Here is a 22,914-nt window from a genome sequence, read left to right as displayed (position 1 = left end):
TGTATGGCATTTATCAAGTTCAACAGCGTTTACACTTGACTCTATTTGGGATATTGATTGCAAGAGGCCGGACAGGATTTACACTTTTACTGTACTGTACTAATAATTGTTCCTGGATGTTCATCCATTTTCAGAAATTGTAATTCTGTGTTTTGCTCTGTTTGTTTACACCGATCAGGCATAACATTATGACTGGTGATTGAGTAACACCGATTATCTCTTCATCATGGCACCTGTTAGTGGGTGGGATATTAGTAGGCAGCAAGTGAAAAATTTTGTCCTAAAAATTGATGTGTTGGAAGCAGGAAAAATGGGCGAGCATAAGGATTTGAGAGAGTTTGACGAGGGCCAGATTGTGATGTCTAGCCGACTGGGTCAGAGCGTCTTCAAACCCACAGCTCTTGTGGGCTGTTCCTGGTCTGCAGTGGTCAGTATCTATCAAAAATTCTAAAAAGAAGGAACAGTGGTGAAACGATGACAGGGTCCTGGGTGGCCGAGGCTCATGGATGCACATGGAGAGCGAAGGCTGATCTGTGTGGTCCGATCGAACAGACAAGCTCCTGTAGCTCAAACTGCTGAAGAAGTTAATGCTGGTTATGCTCGATGGATCAGGACTGTTTGGCAGCAAAAGGGGAACCAACACAATATTAGGCAGGTGGTCATAATGTTATGCTTTGAACTATTTTAGAGATCTAATTGATTATTGGTTGATCTGATGCCATACAGTCCCCTTCATTAGTGACAATCAAGAGTCATCTGCACAATTCATCAATTCAAGACACATTCTAATCAAATAATAGAAAATAACAATAGTTACAGAAATGTGGAGAGGAGACACTTGACAGATGATGGAAACTGGTTTAGCTATTTTGCATTCAATGACTTATACAATGAACTGATGTCAAGATGTTTTGGGGATTAAGACTATTCAGGTGAAACCAGTTTAATATATTGATCAACAATGTAGGCAACAGCAGCAGTTAAACACAATCAATTAAATGAATCTACCAAAACATCCACAACTTGTTCAAAGCAACAAGAAATGCTTTTAAGATGTGCACAAGTGACTACATGATATAGAGGCTAAAACAAGTAGTTTTGAGAATTGAATTTCTGAGCAGAGAAACGCTGCACAGCAACCGAGAAAGACTGTAAAAATAAGTCTATTTAAATGCACCACAGTTCAGTGATTATTGAGAGTTGAATAGGAAATTATTATTTTTTTTACATAGGAAAAACTCAATGGAAAGAAAGCAATATTTAGAACATTAGTTTTAATGAAAGGTCTTCCACAAATTGCATACAGCACTGTGTATCATTTCCCCAAATGTACTATATAGAAATATATAGATAAAATGACCCCCATTTTAAAAAAACAAAACAAAAAAAAAGGTTGTAGAGATTTATCTCTTGGGCCAGTTATGACGAAATCCTCTGAAAAAATAAAACAATCGTAAAATATAAAGACACAGCAAAAAGGCATGCAACTCATAAAAATATGAAATAAGGCATGTATTTTATTACCTGTCAGACTTAGCAGGCAGATAGGACATGCTCCTGCCTCCAATAGAACTTTGCTTATTTCCTTTAAGGTTTTTCTGAAATGCAAACAATAGAATTTTCAGTGATCAACCTGATTAAGTATCCAGAAGATGCTTAAATCGAGTATTATTTATTATTACCTTCCGTTTAGGTTCATGAGTCTGTCTGTTTGGATCGAACTGTGTGGAATCTTTAGGTTGACCTTAAATACAGAATAAACAGGTGAGTGACGTTTAAAATCAAACCTGCCGGATGCTCATTGGAAATGCTGCATTGCATCTTCACTGCCAAGCATCAGATTTTCAATTAAATTAGGAAAAACAAAAACAACAAAAACAAAAAAGCTGTGCACAGTGTAAAACCATTTATTGATTACCTCGGAGAAATGTTTAAATATTTTTTACTGCCTTATTACTGAATTCCCCCTCAAAAAAATAGATACAAAACCGTAAAAACAAACAAACAAACATAAAAAACATTTACTTATGACCTACTATAAAAAAAAGAATTAATAAATCCTCAAACCCCATCTAAAATATACATCTAATATGATTTGTGATCGCTTTTGGAACTAAAGATTAGAAAAGTTTAGAGAAAAAGGGGTATAAGATTTTGACCTAAAAGGTTTGCTTAGTCTTACAAAGACGTTTCAAATCTAACATTTGATCAAATCTACGGCTTTGAGCAATTCAATCGTTTATTGCTGTGGGGTAATTCCCCAGTGGTGAAAAATCAATACTTTTAATCATGACATTCCTGACAAATGTATTCATTATTCATACAAACGTCTGTTTTTGTTCCAGTACTGTCCAATGTCCATGACCTTGCATACGATCATTACCAGGTCTGAGACCATTTTAGTGCATTAAGTGTCTATAAATTAATAACTTGGGGGCGCAAGAAATACAAAAAGATTTCAGGAGAAGACTGAACTTCAAACCAGCAATCAGGAGAAATGTCCAAAACAGTACTTTTGGGATATTATTAGAAAATAAGTTGAGTTTTAAGTAGCCAACTGTTACTGTATATACAAGGTAGAGTTCATTTATTTATTTATTAAAAATATTGCATTATAGTAAAAAAAAAAAAACCAATACAAAGACAATTTAATATCAAGTTTAAAAATTGTATATCAAACTTATTCGACATGTGATAGAAGAGTGTCTGCAAGAGTGTAAGGGAAAGTTTATAGGACTGTGGTGAGACCTGCGATGTTGTATGGATTAGAGACAGTGGCATTGAGTAAAAGACAGGAGGTGGAGCTGGAGGTAGCAGAGCTGAAGATGTTGAGGTTTTTGTTGGGAGTGACGACGATGGACAGGATTAGAAATTAGTTTATTAGAGGGACAGCGCATGTAGGATGTTTTGGTGACAAGGTGAGGGAGGTGAGATTGAGATGGTTTGGACATGTGCAGAGGAGGGACACGGGGTATATCGGTAGGGGAATGCTGAGGATGGAGCCACCTGACATGAAAGTAGTTGGGTTGAAAGGGCAGATATAGAGGACAGGGGGATATGAAGACAGATGATCCGCTGTGGCGACCCCTAATGGGAAAAGCCAGAAGAGGAGGAAGAATAAACTAGTTCGTTCCTATAATGTTCCAGCATGGCAATGCCCCTGTGCACAAAGCCAGCTCCAAGAAGATATAATTTCCATGGGTTGGTGTGGAACATCTTGAGTGGCCTGCTATAGTGTATATATTGAACACATTTGGGATAAATGTGAAGACTGACTGCACTCCAGGTTTCCTCATCTCACCTACCTCAGAACCTGGCTTTACTAACACCTTTGTGGATGAATGAGCACAAATCTCCACAACCACACTCCAAAATCTACTGCAACATCTTAAATAATATGCATACGTTCGAACGATTGGACATTCTAAAGTGCAGAATGATGTCATCAAAGATTTGTGAACCATATTGGTGGTGGACAGAGAATCTTCTAGCTTAATAGACGATAAGGATAACAGCTTGATGTGTTCATTACTCAGTTGATGTAATGAAACCCATTTCCACAACATGACTTACTTTTTGCTGCAAGGAAATATGCTTGTGATGTAGAAAAAGGGATCATGTAAAAGCAGTGCCTTAACATCATACCTGCAAACAGTTTGAAATCAGACTGGCTGTAATCGTAAGGTGTGAAGGAATCGGACGTTGCTGGCTGACTCGCTTTAGAAGTTGCAGGAGAAGCGACGGTGGACTTCTCGCTCTTCATGGATTTCCTCTTTGGCTTGCAGGTGTCTTCACCCGCTTCACTCGTAACCCTCTCTCTTTTCTGTGCCCCTTTCTTAGCTTCCTATAGACACAGTGTTGACAAGACGGAAATTATGCTCTCAAGTGGGAAACAAAAAATAAAGCAAAAAAATGGAGAGAAAAAAAATAAGAAAGTGTTCTTGATGTATACAGAGTTCAGAGCCGCTTACCAGGACCTGCTGCCTTACTGTACTGACATCCTGCAGGGACTCCTGATAGCTCTGCTTGGCATTTTTACGCTCCTCTGAAAGAAAGAGAGACGCATTTACATTCAGGACAATGGATCCACTATTACAGAAAAATTATTATGAGAACAATATTCATAATGCAGGGAAGAATAACCTTTAGCTTTCTTGAGCTGCTCTTTAGCTTGCTGTTTAGCCTGAGCCTCCTTCTGCTGCTGTTCCATATTCTGCAGCTTCCACCGGTTACTGATCTGTTTTAGACACATGCAGCAGTTGAAACGGATTAATAAAGAAACAGCTTTAAATGTAGTATATTAGATCATCTCATAACTGGCAAACCTTTTGGACAATATTTATTTAGGGACAAAAGAAGCACATTGAAAGAACATTACTCATAATCTTACATCCTGGTGCTCATGTTAGTTCTCACTCTGCAGTGTTCTGTATTGTTTAAAGATTTATAATCACACTCTTGGTGTAACCCAAATGAGGATGGGTTTCTCTTTTGAGTCTGGTTCCTCTCAAGGTTTCTTCCTCATAACATCTAAGGGAGTTTTTCTTGCCACAGTCGCCACGGCTGCTAAATGCACACCATTCACCTTCACTGTTTATTTCTGTAAAGCTGCTTTGAGACAATGTCTGTTGTGAAAAGCGCTATAGAAAAACTTGACTTGTACAAACTATAAAAGAAAAAAAAAAAAATAATAAGACTTATATGCTGGGCAAAACCAAAACAATTATAACCCCTATTTTCCAGGATGCTGGATATGAATAAGTCTGATAAATCAGTCTGAAAAGTCTAAATACAAGGCAAAAAAAAATTCCACCCATCATTCATTAAGTCCCATTTTTCTTTTCGACCACTGTAGCTATTTATGTTAAACATTTGCGTACCAAAAGCTATTATCAACGAGGTCATGGTTTAAACAGTTTTTTCCCCCCTGTCTTGTTGGAGGATAACGGCTGCATTGTACAGATCACCATGATTTCAGTTCATTTGACGAAATCCAACTGCTTTCAGCATCTTTAGTGTTTCTCAGTCTTAAAAGACTGAACCAAGTACAGGCTTGTGTCCGAGGCTTGTTGTTTACCTCGTAAATCTTTGACGAAGGGTCGTATTTAGCATTTTTCGAGATGTGTATATCCTTTGAAGGTAAATACTGTAAAAGGAAATATACAAAAATCAGTAAAAGTGTTACTGTACAAAGGAAATCAAAGATAAAGGGTCGATCGGTTCAGGATTGCATCGGACAGCTACATACGCACCATTCTGAACGGGTTTTCAAAAGACTCCATGATGCTGCGTGCTTTCTGCTGGGCCACGGTAAGTTTAGTCGATTGAGGGACCTCCTCTTCCTCCTGTAACGTAATCAATAACAGGAACATTGGCAAATGTTATTGAATGCAGAAAAAAAAAAAAAAGTGAATACATCTGGAAATGTGCTAGTAATTAAGATCATGCTGGTTTTTCTGGTTAACACTAACACTTAATCAGTGCGTCTCAATCAGATCCATAGTTCTGCAGTCAGTTTGTCTTTATTGCACACTCTGAGGTGCTGCCCTCCCTAAAATATACCACAGAGCACCATAAATCTGTTGAGTATCGATCCTCACTGTGTTCCTGCACTAAAGATAAATGTAGTTGTAAATGAACATGTTGAGATCCCATGACCAAAAGATCGGTTTTGGCTGATTAACTCGCGGAATAGAACATGCAACACCTGTACACTTTCAAAGTCTTAAAAAACGATGCCGATACAATTCATTTAAATATGAAAAACATTGCCTGATCTTTTTCCGTTCAACTGTCCACATTTCTGTTCTTGCTTAGATAAGTGCTTGTGCTCTATTGTTTAGCCCATTTCGCGTCGACATATTGTGCAATCTGAGATTACCAAATGTTAGTCCAAACCAGTACGACTATTTTCCTCTGATTTCTCTCATCCACAAAGGCATTTCCAGGCACAGATCAGTTTTTTACCTCTTTGTAGAGACATGAAAAGGCGAACTTAAATACTCAAACCAGCTGCCTGACTCCAGCAACCAGGTCATAACCATATCGCATATCGCCAGTATGGATTTAAGATGAACATATAGCAAAGCTCTTGGTTTTAAGCACTGTGCTGCTGTATCATGATTGGCTGAAAGGGCAGATGTAATAATAAAAGTCTTACCGCAAAAAGGGAGATTTTTGAACAAGCCACGAGGTCAGTCAGAAGTGTCGTGTCATCAATAATATTTGCATCATCTTCCTCTGAGAAAAGGGCGCCACGCTTGGTTGGGGTTTCTAATGAAAAGACAAGATCAATAATTTTTATATGAACTGCTGTGTGACATTCTAATCTCGCTAAACTCGTACAGACCTGGGTATTTATACTCTTCAACATCTCTATATTACAGCGATTTCTAATCCCACTATCCAGTGTCACGCAGAAGAGAAAGGCTTTGGTTTTGACTTTGCTTTCTCTGAAGGGTTTTCCTTTGCTGTTGTCACTTTTCGCTTGCGCTTAAGGCGTCAATCAACAATCTGTCGCTTTGTGCCACAAACAAAATGCAGGGGTTCTTAAAAACCACAGCCAAAAACTTTGCATTTTTTTTATTAACATAAGATACAGTCTTTATATTAATGTGTTCTTAATATTTTACTACATTTAGTTCCAACACATGGTCCAAGGTGCTGTGTTGTGTGTTTCTAAACCTGCTCGGTTATGATTCACAACCAAAAGACATGGAAATTAAGCATTAAATGAACAGTGCAGGATATTAGATGTGGAAGAGAGAACATCCTGAACATCAAATTCTGTAGCTTGCATGTCTCATACCTTCAAATAAAAAAATACCAAGCCAAATGTAAACCGGTGTCTCCTATCACAGCCCTCAGGGATGCAATGTTCCTGTCTACCAATTGCCAACACACCTGAGCCAAGCAACGAGAACTTCGAGGAATCCTGAGCACGACGCACGAGTGTGCTAGGAACTGAAGCCAACAGGATAAGCAAGACATAGGAGCCCTGAGGACTAGTTTTTACTTCATGTCTTTTTCTCCGTTATTCACTACAGAGGCATTGAAAAACTTTGACCGTAGAGAAACACAGAGGTGATTACAGTGGTACAAACCTGTAATTAATTAAGCCTGTTAGAACAGTAATGATATGTTTAAGGGGGCTGAAACACGTTTGACCTACCATGGGAGGAGAGCTGCTTAAGGTCACTCTCAGACACGTGTGAGGAATCGTGGGGCCCAAACAACACCGGCTCTGACTGCAAAACAACACACGCTAGAACAGCTCTGTCCAATGTTTTTCATACTGGCTTAATTTCGCAGGTATACAGTTTAATAAAATTTCGCCAAACCTTTCGCTTTGGTGTCAGAGCTTTCTTCTTTTCTGCGAGTAGATCCGCCTGAGGGGACAGATCATCAGTCGTATATTTCACTCGCAAAATCATGAAAAAGTTTTCGATGAGGATCCTGAGATCTCTCAAGAACAAATGTGCTAAATTAATAATACTAGCTAATTATACCCAATCAGCCATTTTGCACAGCTTCCAACAAGTCTATACTTAAAGCATAAACATAGGAAATACACTACAGTGGTCCCCCGGAACTCGCGGGGGTTACGTTTCTTCGAATATCCGAGAATTTTGGACGCACCCCCGCAGCCTCTGAGGTACCTTGTTGAATTCATCTAGCCATTACGCCAGTAAGGTGGTTCCTTTTTGATGCATACTCAGCAGAAAATGTGAAGTAATGTACACAAATGCTTTATTTATTACTTAAAATTAATAATACAATCATGATTTAAAAAAATATATATACAATTTGTTAGTAAAAACATAGTTTAAAATGTTATTCCGAACCATTCGGTCCCGCTGCGGATTCCCGCGAATTTTAAGATAATCCACAACTTGCTTTTAGTTAGAAAAGTCAGAGGCACATAACAGTATCGGATCCTGTATCATTACATTTTACCTTCACTTCCCTGTGAACAATGAACTTCATGAACACATGGTGACCCCAGGTTGGAGTTGTTGATTATGAGCGGCCTGCTTAAGAGCTCTGAGCTCTAGGAGTTGACGAGTTGAAATCTGACTCTCTAACACTCTTGTGGGTGAATGAGCACAAATCTCTACAACCACACTCCAAAATCTAGTGGATCTTTTCAGAAGAGTTAAGGTTATAATGAACAGCAAATAGAGACTAAATGTGGAATGGGCTGTTCAAAAAGCACATATGAATCTTATGGCCTGGTGAAGACAAACTTTTATCCATTTGGTTTCACTTTATCTTATGGGAATGAAAATTAATCAGTCACTGCTACACAATCTTTATCATGATCCTATGCAAAAAAAAAAAATGTTAAATACTAAAGCTGACAAATCAAATATTAATCAAGAGAGAATAACCAATTAATACCAGAAGAAAAGAAGGACCTACTGCAAATATTCATGATTACAACACTTCAGTTATTACTGCCGAGAAATTGTTAAAAATCTGAATCTGTATCTTGAACAATGTGTCACTTACTCAAATTAATGTTCCATTAAAAGCAGGTTTTTTAATTTTTATTTTCTTTACTATAGTAAATTTTAATACTTGATTTTGATTGGCTGGAAGATTTGCGTTCCAACAAGTGAACACAGTCAGTTAAAGCACAGTTCTAAATCACTATTTACCCTAATAAATAGTAATAAACCCTATTTGCTGTTAATATTATTCCTATTTGAATTACTGATCCAAATGGATGATTTTCAGTGTCATTTCACTATAGGGTCGATATTTTGTGGACACCTGACCATAAGATTTGAAATTGCTTTTTGAACATCCCATTTCACATTTTGTCACCATTTAGTGAGGATTTGTGCTCATTCAACTACAAGGGTGTTCGTAAAGTCAGGTATTAATGTAGGGTAAGTACCTGAAGGGAAATGTTCAGGTACTGGTGAAGTGAAAATGTAATGCTAACGCACCCGAAGACATCCTGTGTGCCTCCAATGTTGTGATTACAGTTTGCTGAAATCTTAGCTGTCCATAGAGTGTATATGGCATGTATAACAATTCTGAGAAAAATGGGCTGGGGCACTAGACGATTTTGATGAACTGGAGAAGATGGAACAAAATGGAACAAGGAATTAACACTAATGCATTCATTATAAGTAAAGATTCAACAAAGATTTTTAATTAATTTAATATAATAAAAAAATATAAAAAATAATAAAAATCGAATCTCATCACACTACTTTCTCTCTGTAAAGGATTTAAAATCGGGTACTTTTTTGCCTCTTTATCACGTTAAAATCATGTAAAGCACACCTAGCCATCAATTACCCCCTCACATATTAAACGTATGGCCTCCGTAAGACAGAATTGTTTTTAACAGCAGTCCATGATAATTTAAATGAGCAATAAAGTAATTTAGCATTAAGTGCAGACATTCTGACTGAACACACAACAATAACTGCAGATCGATAAAACTGATCCGGAGTGTGGCTCACCTTCAGCAGGGGAATTTCCCTCGCCTGCTTGATGAGCTGATGGAGTTCGTTGATCTGCTGGCGCACCAATGGTGGCGTGGGGTTACAGCATGCGATGATGCCCTGTGGCTCCCTTTAATCAAACAAACTGTCAGACTACAGAGCCTGTTAACACATTGTGACATGAAAATCGCAAAAATATGCAGTATGAAATTCTGATACAATAATTACAATTAGAGCTGCAACAACTAATCGATAAAATCGACAATAATCGATGATGAAATTCGTTGTCGACGAATGCCGTTAGCGATTATTTTAGCTGCTCATGTTAAGGGTTGGCGTGGCAGCAAGATAAGATGGCCGCTTGGGAATTTGGCAAACAGTACAGGGTCAACCGGCAGCAGGAAAACGTGTCACAAGTCATGGGAGCATTTTATATTAAACCCTAGGCATTAGAGCGTTTTATATTAAACGCAACAAAGAAAAATGTACCTGGAGGTAATGCAAAGCAGAGCTTGTGTGGTACCACAGTGATGCACGAGCACGCGAAAAGAAAACACACTGGTGTCACAAATGAAACTGTATAATCCTCATCATAGTTTGATGAGGTGCTACTGTGTAAACTGTTTGTTAACTTCAGGACAGTCGCACTGGATCTGTTCTGTCGTGACTCGCAAACATCAGGTTGCGCAATCAGATCGCTCGCGACATAGTGATGGATTCTTAAAACTTTGTGGACAAACACAAAATCTAAAAGCTGCAATTAACAGAAGCAGTAAATGATGATCTTTGGTTACTGTTGTGGTTTTTAGCGAATGTTTAGGCATTTGTACACCAGTGCATATTTTTTCGTTCTTTTAATTTGCTGCGTTTCTCTGTTCCATTCTCTTTTTATAGCATTTTTCTACTGTAACGGTTAACTTGTTCAAACGTGCTTAACTGCAGCTCTACTACATTCAAATGTAATTTTGTATATTTAATATGTATATATTTAATTATTATACAAAATTAACTATATATTCTAGATGCTTAGATCTTTACAAACAAACTAAATATCTACGTATTGAATTGCATTGTATTCAAATTGTCAATTGTCATTATATTTGAGATTTTTTTAAAGTGTGGTTGTCAACTTGCCATCTGCAAAATACAATGCAATTTTTTTTTTTACACAAAGAAATGATTCAGAATGAGTGAATTTGTTTAAAAGAAGAAATCCCCCCTCAACAAGCAGCCTCTCAACTTTAATTTAAACGTTTATAAGTTAAAAATGATTAAACTTAATATGTGGCTTTAACATTTTTAAGTACACTTTGATACATAAATACCACATAAACTAGGGTCTTATATAGTTATAATAAGCATTTTTTTTAAAAAGGTACTTTTATCCGATTAATCGGGAAAAATAACCATCTGATTAATCGATTATCAAAATAATCGTTAGTTGCAGCCCTAATTACAATCTAATACTTTCTTAGCATTTACAATATAGCAGTACATTACAAATTCAATTTTTTGTTAGTGTGCTAATGTAACATGGCTTTTTGAAATGAAGGTGGTACAGTGTGCGGTGCGGTGCAGACATTCTCCCAAGAGATGATGTAATGTTGCTGGTTTCTTACTGTGTTAGAAAATAACAAATCTGTCAAAGCATGTAAGGTAGAACTTACTTGGGCAACTCCTCAGCAATTTTTATCATCATGTGGTTGGGCAGGATGTACCTGCAAGGAGAAAATTTTTTTTACAAATGAGTGGTGTTCAGGATCAAACATGCCGAATCTCTGTGTCTGGATAGAGAGAGGTGGCAAGCTAGCTAGAAACAGACAGAAAAAAAAAAGAATAGTGTGTATGTGTGCCTGTGTTCTCACCCAGTGCTCTCATCTTCTCCTCTCGCCAGTTTATCCCTCCAAGCATACATGAGACGAAAGGCAGTCAGCTGCTGACTGTTGAAGCTCTTCTTCTGCTTTTTGTACAGCTCCATATATGATTCTTCAGTAAAGATGGGCTTCATGTATTTCTGAAAAGTAAAAAAAGCATTTGCATACAAAATAAACCGAAAACCACGATCATAGGAACATGTTTTGGCCAAAAGAATGAAGGAAGAAAGAAAGGAAAAAAAAAAAAAAGAATTCATGAATACACTTTACACCTAAAGAAAAAATAAATTAAATAAATGCATGAAAATAACTATACATTTTTGGTCTGGCTTTTAAGTCCACTGTGTGTGGAATTTTGATTCTGGACAAGAAATCTTGCTCTTCCCTAAAGTATATTAAATTCATATTTACTATAAGGTGCCATAATAACCATAAAACTTTTAAATACAAATCCATTCCATTTTTATTTTAATAATAAAAATGAAAAAAAAAAAAGGAATTTTACAGAGATAAAGTGATTATATAAGAAGGTATAAGTTTGTGCCTTGTAATAGTAAGTCTGTTTGATTTGCATGAGGAAGAAACTTTGAGAGGAACCAGTCTCAAAAGAGAACCAACCACCACCATCATCATCATCATTATCTGGTAACATTGAATGTCCATTTATTTGAATGTTATCATTGTTGAGGTGTGCAGCGATAGGCAATTAAATGCAACCTGTGGTCCTTAGCCACTGTGGCAGACTGATGATATTAATTACAGTCCAAATCCATCCTCAAAGTACTTGAGATGCTCAGGAACTGTATGGATTTAAGGATTATTATCTTTAAAATGAACATCAATAGCTTTACCTTCAGACAGAGATCTTTGCTTTTGGACCAGACGACCTGGATAAGTGTTGGCTGTCCGTTAGCCGCGTCAAACAGGTCTGCTCTTAGTCGATCGTACACATACAGCAGGTAATGCGTGTCAGCTTGCGCATATTTGATCATCTCCTCTGGTAAGGGTCTGAGAAGCATCATGCACAAACACACATCAATACACATGATTCTGAAAAAATCCTGGGGTCATTTTTACTACTTGTTTCTGAGTTACCGTATCCTCCAGTCGGCAAGCTGGTAGCGTTTATTTGAGTCTACGCTGCAAAAGACTTTGAGGAGGTGATCTAAGGAGTTTCTGCCGAGGTTGAGAGAGCGAGCTGCATGGTGAGTGTCAAACATGTTCACCACGTAGAGGCCGAAGTCTTTCTGCAGCCACTCGATATCAGAGTCAGCACCGTGGAAAACCTACAAGCAGGAGTTCAACGGGGAAAAAAAAAAAAAAAGCATACAAATAAAATAACGACTAGCTTTAACTTCAGCAACTGCTCCAGACCTAATGTTCTTCCTCAAGTCATCTCTCAGACCTTTCTGTCTGTTCTGTGGAAACCTCTGGAAGAATCACTGGTCTGTCTTATTTATAAGATCCTAAAAAAATAAACATCTCACAGATCAATCAGCCCAAATCAGTTTGTCCTGATAGATTATTGAATGGAAAATTTGATTAAATCCTGTGAAATGCTAAATGATACTTAACAAATGGGTTTGATTTATTTCTCCTTTATCTTTCTGGCCAATTATTTTGAGGCGATTTAGCCAAAAAATAAAAAATTAAATTAAATAAAAAATCACCTTCACAATGCTGGGATTGGTGAAGCTCTCGTTCAGAACGTACATCTCCCGCCGCAGCTCGAGAGTATCGATGATGAAATCCTCATCTCTGGTTGAGATCTGCATCAAACATGTGATTCCTAAAAAGCTTCTGTAGGAATGGTGCTGTGAAAGGTCGAGAAAAAAAAATGAAAGATTTTGTTTTAAAATAAATAGAGGATTTGTACAATATTTTGTATTTTTGTAATATTTTTGTCACTTGACCTTTTTGATAAAAAAAAAAAAAAAAAGAAGAAGAAAAAAAAAGGGAATTTTCTTTTTAAGAATAAAAGGTTGACCTTGTGAAAGAAGTGTAGGTGAGGAAGAGGAGGGTAAGTGGAAGCTTAGTGTTTAAGGCATTGGACTTTGGATCCAAAGGTAAGTTTGTGAGTTCAAATCCCAGCCACACCAAGCTGCCACTCTTGGACCCCTGAGCAAAGCACTTAACAAATGTGAGTCGCTCTGGATAAGAGCCTCTGCCAAATGCCCATAAAGTAAATGAATGTCGTATTGACACACTGACATGAAGTTCATTCACAGGCAAACTCACAGGCAGGTTTGTAATAGAAGAACAACATGTGAAGCTCAAAATTTTACTGTAATTTTTACATATTACTGTGATGTAATGAAGGGTTTTGAGACATTTTCTTTTCAGTGCGTTACGTTTTCTGCAAATTACTACTGAAAAGCAATACCAGGTATATACATTGTACTTTTGCTCTCCATTGTGCAAAAGTATACCGATTAACCCTTAACGTTCATTCGCACCTCCAGGTCTACGGCGAACTCGGTCATCTTGTTCAGCTTCTCGTTTAAAGCGGCCAGATCCTCCAAGGTGTTGATGAACTGGCAACTTGTCGCCGCTAAAACTTTGTACATCTGCAAAGAATTAATGTATGGATACATTTCAGAAGGAGCATGTTGATAAACCATACAGTAAAATCCATGAAGAGAAGACTACCTGTGGTTCAGGTTTACTCTTGAGGCTCTCTGGCATGATCAGGTGCTCCAGCTCATATTGGTACGGATGGGAAAACCTGGATGATGCCAGAATACATTGTAAAGATATGAGGAAAGATATTAAAAACACAAAAGTATTCATATATGAAGAAGTGTTTACATGTCTTCATTATGCTCCTGGGTTCTCAGCTGGTGGATAAAGTCAGAGAGTGCCACAGGTACATCTGAATCCTCAGGCTTCTCCTTCCGCAGGCGTCTGTCACTGAAATCTGCATAGAACATAAACACTTACTTCAGCACACACAAGCAGCTGCAAACAGGTGTGTGAGTGGTACAAAGTGACACGATTTTATAATTCTCTAAAACACCATAATATTTTTGTAATGAAGTAATCAAAGCGTGCTCGTTGTTCTGGTACATAATTGTCTCCCCCCACCGCAAAACCGTAACTTTTCGCATCATATATACTGATGCTTGTATTATTTTTCAAATTTTAAAATGCAGATTTGCCCAGTTTCACGCAGAATTTCAGGCTCGCTCTTTGCTGTCCATGATGAAAAGCAGATGAAATCATGGTCAGAATGGCACCGTGTTGCACACTGACTTTCAGCACACTGACTTATTAAGACAGGCGCTCCCTGTGACTGTACACGCAGACTGGTGCTGCCATCTGTTGGCGTGTTACAAAACTAGTCTCTAAACTTTTAGATACCGCCTCGTGCATTACAGTTTGGGTTTTGCATGTATTTAAAAAATAGTTGTAACATGCATACAAACTCACATGGAGCCAGTGGCTTTAGAGCGTTAGGCTTGACGAAGATTTTCGAGATGAACGGCGTGTTGCTGTTATCCACTTTTTCCTTAAACTTTAGCTGCGGCCGCTGGATGTTCTTGGCGTGAAGGAGGCGGAAGGTCTCGGCACTGCGGTCACCGCCCTGTCCAGACACAATATCAGACGCGGGTCACGGCTCTCTCCTTTACGAGGACTGCAAGCTAATGTAAACATCAATCTATACACTCTAGAAACTAGTCATTTACATGCTGTAACCAAGACAGCACTCTTACCAGTTCTAGCAAGTACGAGGGACCTAACCAAAGTCTGATATATAGATTAGACATGCTATTAATTGGACATGCTTTACATAATGAAGAAGGAGAAAATAGTAGCACTAGAGCATGAATGAAACTGCTAATGTTTTGCGGTACAGACTATAAAACATGCTCACCTTGCGATTCCAACTAGATACCACAATTTTGGGAGGCTGATACCCTGCAGGCATAACAGGCTGCTGCGACCGAGTCACTCCAGAAGCCTCGTCCAGCAAAATCCCCTGATAGGAATTCAAGACACAATTAGAAGGTTCTATTTTTACCCCCTTTTTTTTTTCCCCAACATGAGAACAGTCAATAACATCCAATTCCATTCATTTGTATTTTTGAGAAAGAGAGAGTTGCTCGTACCACTTTCTCCAGGATGACATCATTGGAGTCGACCACCATGTCAAAGCGCTCCTCCACCCCAGTCAGCTTGCTCCGGTCTCTCAAGTGAGAACTGCAGCCATGGTGCTGCATCAGCTGACCCATACTATACACACACACACACACGCGCCATAAATGATCAAATAATTGCAATTTTTTTATGAGCACACATGGAAAGGATTTTAAACATATCTAATGTCTGAAATAATTCTAATAAAACACTGAATAAAAAAGACAGAACCAGAGACACACTGGCACCAAAATGCACCAAAAGAAGACAAACCTACACAAAACACAAAAGTGTTGCTGAACTATGATGCAAAATACCAAGGATCTGGAAGTATTTCATCATTAGAGGACAAACTACAGCAAACTGATAAAAAGCTATTGAGTTGTTGAAGAAATAACCTAAAAGTAGAATTATTGTATTCTTTGGAAATTCAGCTCAAACTTCCATGAACCACGTATTCATAAAGATATTATAAACGCTTATGGGGGGTTCACATATGCGAGCACTAAACTCGGAGACGTGCGCTTGCTTTCCCATTTCTTGCAACTGGATTGCAAGTCTAAATAAAACACAACACAAAAGGGGTTCACTGATATCATCTCACTGTAACAACCAACACACACAGAGCTAAATTACAATCCATCTATTACAGAGGTTGTTCATTTGAGTTATTATATTATATATATATATTGAGCTATCAAAAAAAAAGAACTATAGCTGAATAAATCCATAGCTGCTTCCCTGTTTCATCATCATCAGGCTGCATGTCACTGCATGATACACCATTGTTTGCTGAACCCCACCAATGGTGCTATTTATTAATGTATCTTTTAATATATAAAAAGAAACCTCCAGATTATGACTCATTTGTTAGACAAAAGATTTGCATAGTAGAGAATCTGATCAAATGTTGCAATCATTAATAAAATTCTTCATCTGAATAAAGCAAGGATTGTGAGTAAAACCTATGAAACGAAGTTGAAAGATTTTTTTCTGAATCTTGTGGGGGGGAAAAAAGTGGAAAATCCCAAACACACAGCAGCATGAAGCAGTTTCACACTACAGATTACAGTATTAATACAAAAAATGCATTCACACGGGTGGATGATTTAGTCCCACTTGCATATGAACAGCATTAAAAGAAAATGACTTACCAGTGTAAAAGCCGGTCTCCTTGCTGCGAACAGAACTCCTGGAAGCTCGGAAAGCTCCGGTAAAAGTCGTACTCGTCTCCAGCCTGCGGCAAACCAGCGGATGCTTTAGTGGCAGCCATGACGGTGCCGAGTCCATACTGTAAAAAAGTGGGTACATTCTTTACTACGCAGCTGTATATAAAAAAAAAAACCCACTAAATTCTGATTGGTAAGAAAGAGTTCATTGGTTATTCAGAGAACAAAACAGAAATCACAGCTTCTTATTGATGCAGAATCATTTCTAGAGCAACAGCCGAGACTTTCACAGACGCTTCACAACGCAATAGATCCTTTTTTGGGGTCCAGATCTTGGAATAATTGTTACAATAATTACGGAAGTCACGTAATAAAAGAACTAACTATACGGACCAGAAGATATGAGCTCCTTATTCTGTTTAACATAGTGTTGGGGATCTGCTGACTGAAATTGCAACATTTTATATTATTTCTGATCAAAGGATCAAAATTAACTGTCTCAAAAGATTCATCCATTTTTGATGGACGAGATTCAAAGAACTAAATCAGAAAAATGATCCGATCTTCCAATCTCTAATAAGTGCTGGTCCATGTTTGGCTTGGCGTTTTGAATCAGATATGTGCAGCTACTGGAGGCCGATGGAGGAAGCGAAGCAGTGGGGTGGTGTGTGTGTGAGAACTTGCCAGCAGAGAAGTGCAATAATTTAGTCTCAAAATGACAAGCGACTGAACGAGCACCTGAGCAGCCTGTGCGGATAAAAATGGCCGAATCCTGATGTTGTAGAGAAGAAACCGGAGATGGCAAAACTACACACATTCTTCACTCAAGGAGAAGTAGAGATACTCGTGTTTACTCGAGAAGTCTCTGGTAAAGGTGGAAGTACTGACTACACTTTATCACTCAAGTTAAAGTAAAGAAGTTTGGGCTCTAACATGTACTTCAGTAAACAGTAGTCAATACTACTAACTGTTTTAGTGTCATGCTGGTAACTGGGCTTCACATCATGGTAAAAATATTAATACAAAATAATCTCATTTTGAATGTATTCAGGCTGAACATCTACCATATAGAACACAAGCAGAGAAAAGATGATGTTGATCACGTGATCAGGAACGTCTCTGTTCTCAGTCATGATTACATCACTGACTCCCTCTGTCTCATCCACGTTAACCACAGACTTCTGTTGCCTTCTGACTTGTTCATTATAAGCTTTATAAACTAGTCTACATCTGTAATGCTGTGACAGCCAGAAAATGATACAACACAACGATAAAAAACGGTTGATGGGCAGAAAACGGGGCACAATGAGAAAATAAAATATCGATCACGTCACCAAATAGATTAAAACTAAAGTCTGGTTTGAAAATGTAAGAAGTAGAAAGTACAGTTAGCTGTATAAAATACATAAGGAGTAAAAGTTAAAAGTTAAAAATAAAACTGTAAAAATATAGATACCAGAAAAGAATCTACTTAAGTGCAGTGACTAAGTATTTGTACTTCATTACTTCACACCTCTGTAAGAAACCGACAACATCGTGTCACGTGAGGAATTTTACTCCTTATAAGGTGAATATTAGGACGTTAAACAACTGGTATTGATGTAAATACACCTGATTGGGTCTCAGCTTGTTATTTGTCTAGAAAAGATAATAAACTGGTTCTATTGCTCACACACGATATTAAGACGTTAACAAACTCATTGATCGCATTAGAACTGATTCACTCACATAACAAACGCAGCTTCCCACGTTTCTGTGTATTTTTACACCATAAAAAAAACTCTGGAACAAAACCACTGAAACATCCACTGACCTTAACAAATGCATCCACGTCTTTAAAACCCGGACGAAACTCCACTGTGTCTGAATCTGCATCTTTTTTTGCACTAGTTTCACTGGCTTTAGAGCCACCACCAGCACTCGTGGAAGCAGCCATGTTGGAAAATATATAATCTCGCGAGAACTGGGGATGGCAACTCCGAGATCTATTCTTCTTCTGCGCGTCGAAAACAGGACAGCAAGAAATGAGTGTGGACTCAACATCGCCATCTTCCGGAAGCGTACATACAATGTATTACTGTTAATTGTTTACCTTTTATTAATTCTCAAAAACAGAATAAAAACAGTGATACATCCTTTAACAAATATAAATGATAGACAATAAAAACTAAACAAAAAAACAAACTTTAAACTATTTGAGACTTACATGTCATTAAAGATAGAAAAAGAGTTAGAAACAAATGTAAAAACATTTGGATCAATATAATTTATTGCTGAAATTCTTTCATAAAAACAAAAGAGAGGGGATAAGAAGTAAAATCAGATTAACTACATAAAACTTTTCTTTTAGACTCGATAAAACATAGCACTTCGTCTTTCCAAAACAGGAAACTTTAATGTTATCAATGTAATCCAAAAGGGATGAACAACCGTTTTGAAGAGATATCACAAAAAGAGCAACATGATTTTTTTCCCCATGTAATGACTTGCAGGTTAGGACGTGTTTTTTTTTGTTGTATAAATCTCTTTTGCTTTGTTAGATAATAGATAAGTATGAGGAAGCAAGAGATTTAGAGGTTTGGGATTAGGAAGATGGAAATATTTGAGCTTCGCACTGCCATCTGCTGGGCATTGAACAGTCCTACAACAAAAATTGTAAATAAAAAACCCTTACTGCATGCACCACGTCCAAGTTCCTTCATAGAATATACAGGAGCAAGTCACAGTGCAACCTGGTGCAGACTTTTATTTATTTTTACATGTATTTTCTCTTTTTATTCATCATTTACTTAATATTTCATCACTTTTTGCCAGTGACTAACAGACAGGAAGTGAAGCTGGAGGCGGCAGAGTTGAAGATGCTGCGATGTTCATTGGGAGTGACGAGGACGGATAGGACTAGGAATGAGTTTATTAAAGGGCAGTGCATGCAGGACTTTTTTTGGGGACAAGGCGAGAGAGGCACGACTGAGATGGTTTGGGCATGGGGTATATCGGTAGGAGAATGCTGAGGATGGAGCCACCAGGAAGGAGGAAAAGAGGAAGACCAAGTAGGAGGTTTATGGATGTGGTGAGAGAAGACATGCAGGTGGTTAGTTTGTAAGAGGGAGATGTAAAGGGCAGAGTGATATGGAGACGCATGATCTGCTGTGGCGACCCCGAACGAGAGCAGCCAAAAGAATTCATTTTATCCACATTTCCTTATTTTACACCTAATTACTCTATTTTCCTCCATTACTTACTATTAAGCTTTATATATTTGCTTTACATTCATATACATGGATTGATAAACACACAGAGGCTATAAAATTATCTGCTTCATGTACACAGCTGCATTGTTTAAGCCTTTTCAGTCCTTCTTCCATTGCTGAGTTAAAAATGACCTCAGAGCTCCAGAATCCAGTGTTATAATCATCCCAGATTATTTTCCAGATGCATTTTCCCCCCCATGTCCTCCCCTTAACAATATCCAGTATATAGACTGGTTTATGTTAAACTGTGTGTATCAGTGTTTCAGTGCACTTTATTCATGTCCTATCAGCACTGTGTACCTTTTTTTTTATTATTGACCCCACAGGAAAATTGTTATTCTTTGCAAATTACGTTATTATTACTGCCCACAGCTCGAAGTGGAAGCTTTGTGATACCTCAGTATCCCAGAGCCTTAACCACTGAGCTACCACCTCCCCATATCTTGCATATGAAAATTGGATCATTGCTATATAGCAGTGATGACGGTTCACTTGAATGTATGTGTGCATGTAGCTCCGTGACGGTTCCACCAGAGTGTATTCGAGGTTTGAAGCCAGACGCTGAAGATACAAAGAGCGATTTGGGCGTTTAGATACAAACAGAACTTGTACATGAGCACAAAAAGGGATTTTCTGTGTCAACTTAGAACCAAGTACTGATGTGTATTGGGGCATATGACTTTTCCAGTCATATGTGGTTCTTCCTTACGGATAAGCGGGAGAAGATGAAATGAAAATGTGGTTCTTCCCCAAACTGTTACCACAAAATTGTATAGGATGTGGTAGAATTACAATTTTCCTTCACTCGAACTCGAACATGACATTACTCATGTGCACAAAGTCAGCTCCATGAAGATATGGCTTATTGGGTTGGAGTGAAAGATCTTGAGTGGCCTGTTATATAGAGCTCTGACCTCAACCCTATTGAACACCTTTAGGATTAATTGAGTGCATCTCAGTCCTCATTACTCTCCATCAGTATCTGACCTTGTGTCTGAATGAATCCACAAGCACAGTCCAAAATCTAGTCAAACATCTTCCCAGAAGAATGGAGATTCTTATAAAAACAGGCGAGGTGTCCACAAACTTTTGTCCATGTAGTTCATAAAGCACAGGCCATCAGACAAAATATTTATTACTGATAAACATATATATAACATACGTATATAAAACATACGTCTTTTGTTCCTGCGGAGTCACACAGATAAATCATTTGCTCTCTTTCAAACACACTTGGATCTTGCCAGTTTAAGAAGCTCATCATTAGCATGCGAGTCAAATCTGGACCCGGATATACCCGGAATTTCCCACCGCAGCTTTAAAGCGCGTTCACAACCTACGGTGAAAAAAAAAAAAACGAGACTGGAAACGTTCAGTACGCTTTCAAATTTATTGGCCAAGAAATTCTATTTTGTTCGGGAATTACACTTTTAAAGTATTTTTGCTCAGTCATTCATAAATTTCATGTAGTCCACGATTAAATGAATAAAAGGCAGACGTACTTTAAAATGTCAAATTCATGCAGCTCTCTTGAGCCTGTGTAGCAGATTTGTCTTGAACATTACAGAACACATAGGTTTTTTTTTATTTATTAAATAACACAGATATAACAGCAGCTCTACCAAAACGGACACCTGAGAAGAGAAAACAGAAAGAAAATGAATCATTAATTACCAGTGTCAGAGAAAAGGACACTATTTTACCGAGCTCCTGTACATACCATCCGATGTAACACTGGCACAGGTTCTCATGTGACGTGGCTTGTTTAATCAGCAGCTCTACTTGTGTCGGGACATCGAGGGTCTCATCATGAGAGAAGTCCCTTCCTGCAATGACATCATGTGTTATAAGTGATACATTCATCATCACATACATGAATTAAGTGTGTACGACAGTGTCACAGGTTTTAGTTATATTGCAGTGTTTCTATTTGTATTCTGTTCTGTTGATATACACTTTTTAGGCAAAAGTATTGGGACACCACGTGTGGATCTTCCGCAAAACGTTCCTCAAGAAATTGGAAAAACAATTCTATAAGAACGTCCTTGGATGCTGTAGCATAAGATTTCCCTCCGCTTGAACCAGAAGAACCGAACCTGTTCCAGCATGACAATGCTCCCGTGCACAAAGTGAGCTCCATTAAAGACATGCTTTACATGGGTTGGAGTGGAAGATCCCCTGCTATAGAGTTCTGACCTCAACCCTATTGAACACCTTTGGGATTAATTGGACCTCTACAACTCACCTACATCACCTACGATTTTACTAAAACCCTTGTGGCTTGATGAGAACACATCTCCACAAACACACTACAAAATCTAGTGGAACATCTTCCAGAAGAGTGGAGTTTATTCTAACAGCAACTGGGGACCTAAATGTGGTCCAAACATACATAAAAATTTCTCCCATAAACAAAGCAACGTTCATCCAGAAGGACAGTGTGTTTTAGGAGCTAGACGAGAACTCACCTGTCAGTTTGTCTCGCACCCTGTTGATAATCTGGATGGCTTTCTTGTTCAAGGCTTCAGGTTGCACGAGGCCATCTCCGACTGCTCAAAGACAATATGTTGGATTGTCAAATGACTAATATCACGTCTCTCTTTAAGAATAATCAGAATGATGGTGCTGATTTGGACATAAAGTGCATATCCAGAAGAAAGCCAGACTTACTGAACGAGTGAATGGATTCAGGCACGGTGGTTCCTGGCTTTTTGTGAGTGGTCTCTCCCAGGTCTATCCCCTCTATTGTTTCTGCCATTGACACATAAAGCATCTGGTTAGAAGAGCACCCTAACTTCCTCATGTGCTCATCTCATTTCTTCTCATAATAAATAAATAAATATATGCATTTATTATCGGCCATTGAAAATGACCTTCTCTACTGTGAATGATGGTGGTTGATGCAACGGACTCACCGACAGATTGTCCAGCTGTGTAGGAGTCAGTCCTGGTCCTTGAACGCTTGGTTCCTTTAGTGTTAGCTGAGAGAAATGTGACAACATAATACAAATATCAGACTCTC

General features: G+C 38.1%; 2 protein-coding genes across 4 annotated transcripts in view; both read right to left on the bottom strand.

Moving 5' to 3' along the window:
• Positions 1-1,259: 1,259 nt before the first annotated feature.
• On the bottom strand, positions 1,260-18,869 carry exosc10 (exosome component 10). Its single transcript, XM_083554657.1, has 26 exons — positions 18,848-18,869; positions 18,455-18,690; positions 16,627-16,763; positions 15,445-15,568; positions 15,210-15,314; positions 14,765-14,918; positions 14,144-14,252; positions 13,985-14,060; positions 13,792-13,902; positions 13,006-13,149; positions 12,431-12,621; positions 12,187-12,343; positions 11,327-11,475; positions 11,129-11,179; positions 9,480-9,591; positions 7,341-7,388; positions 7,172-7,247; positions 6,161-6,273; positions 5,253-5,345; positions 5,078-5,146; positions 4,144-4,237; positions 3,972-4,045; positions 3,646-3,844; positions 1,683-1,744; positions 1,525-1,598; positions 1,260-1,434 (listed from the first exon to the last, which is right to left on the bottom strand). Exons 1-26 carry the CDS (start codon positions 18,852-18,854, stop codon positions 1,404-1,406), a joined length of 2,796 nt encoding a protein of 931 aa, XP_083410783.1. The 5' UTR covers positions 18,855-18,869; the 3' UTR covers positions 1,260-1,403.
• A 2,394-nt stretch (positions 18,870-21,263) lies between these two features.
• The window catches only part of mtor (mechanistic target of rapamycin kinase), an 84,379-nt gene continuing 82,728 nt past the window's right edge, over positions 21,264-22,914 (bottom strand). For all 3 annotated transcript variants that reach the window (XM_083554642.1, XM_083554641.1, XM_083554643.1), the window contains 5 exons: positions 22,808-22,873; positions 22,563-22,643; positions 22,361-22,441; positions 21,613-21,718; positions 21,264-21,526 (listed from right to left, as the gene is read on the bottom strand). In XM_083554642.1, coding sequence (XP_083410768.1) covers positions 21,511-21,526; positions 21,613-21,718; positions 22,361-22,441; positions 22,563-22,643; positions 22,808-22,873 — 350 coding nt within the window. In that variant the 3' untranslated portion in view covers positions 21,264-21,510. The remainder of the gene's footprint in view (positions 21,527-21,612; positions 21,719-22,360; positions 22,442-22,562; positions 22,644-22,807; positions 22,874-22,914) is intronic.

The sequence above is a fragment of the Silurus aristotelis genome (assembly GCF_946808225.1).
Source record: "Silurus aristotelis genome assembly, chromosome: 11".
NCBI lineage: Eukaryota > Metazoa > Chordata > Actinopteri > Siluriformes > Siluridae > Silurus > Silurus aristotelis.
This window is presented reverse-complemented; position numbering and strand designations above follow the sequence as displayed.

Coding starts and splice junctions, on each gene's coding strand:
- exosc10 (XM_083554657.1), bottom strand. Junction 13,150..13,791: donor AGTTCGCCGTAGACCTGGAG/GTGCGAATGAAC, acceptor GACCTTTCACAG/CACCATTCCTACAGAAGCTT. Junction 7,248..7,340: donor CTCTGACACCAAAGCGAAAG/GTTTGGCGAAAT, acceptor GTTGTTTTGCAG/TCAGAGCCGGTGTTGTTTGG.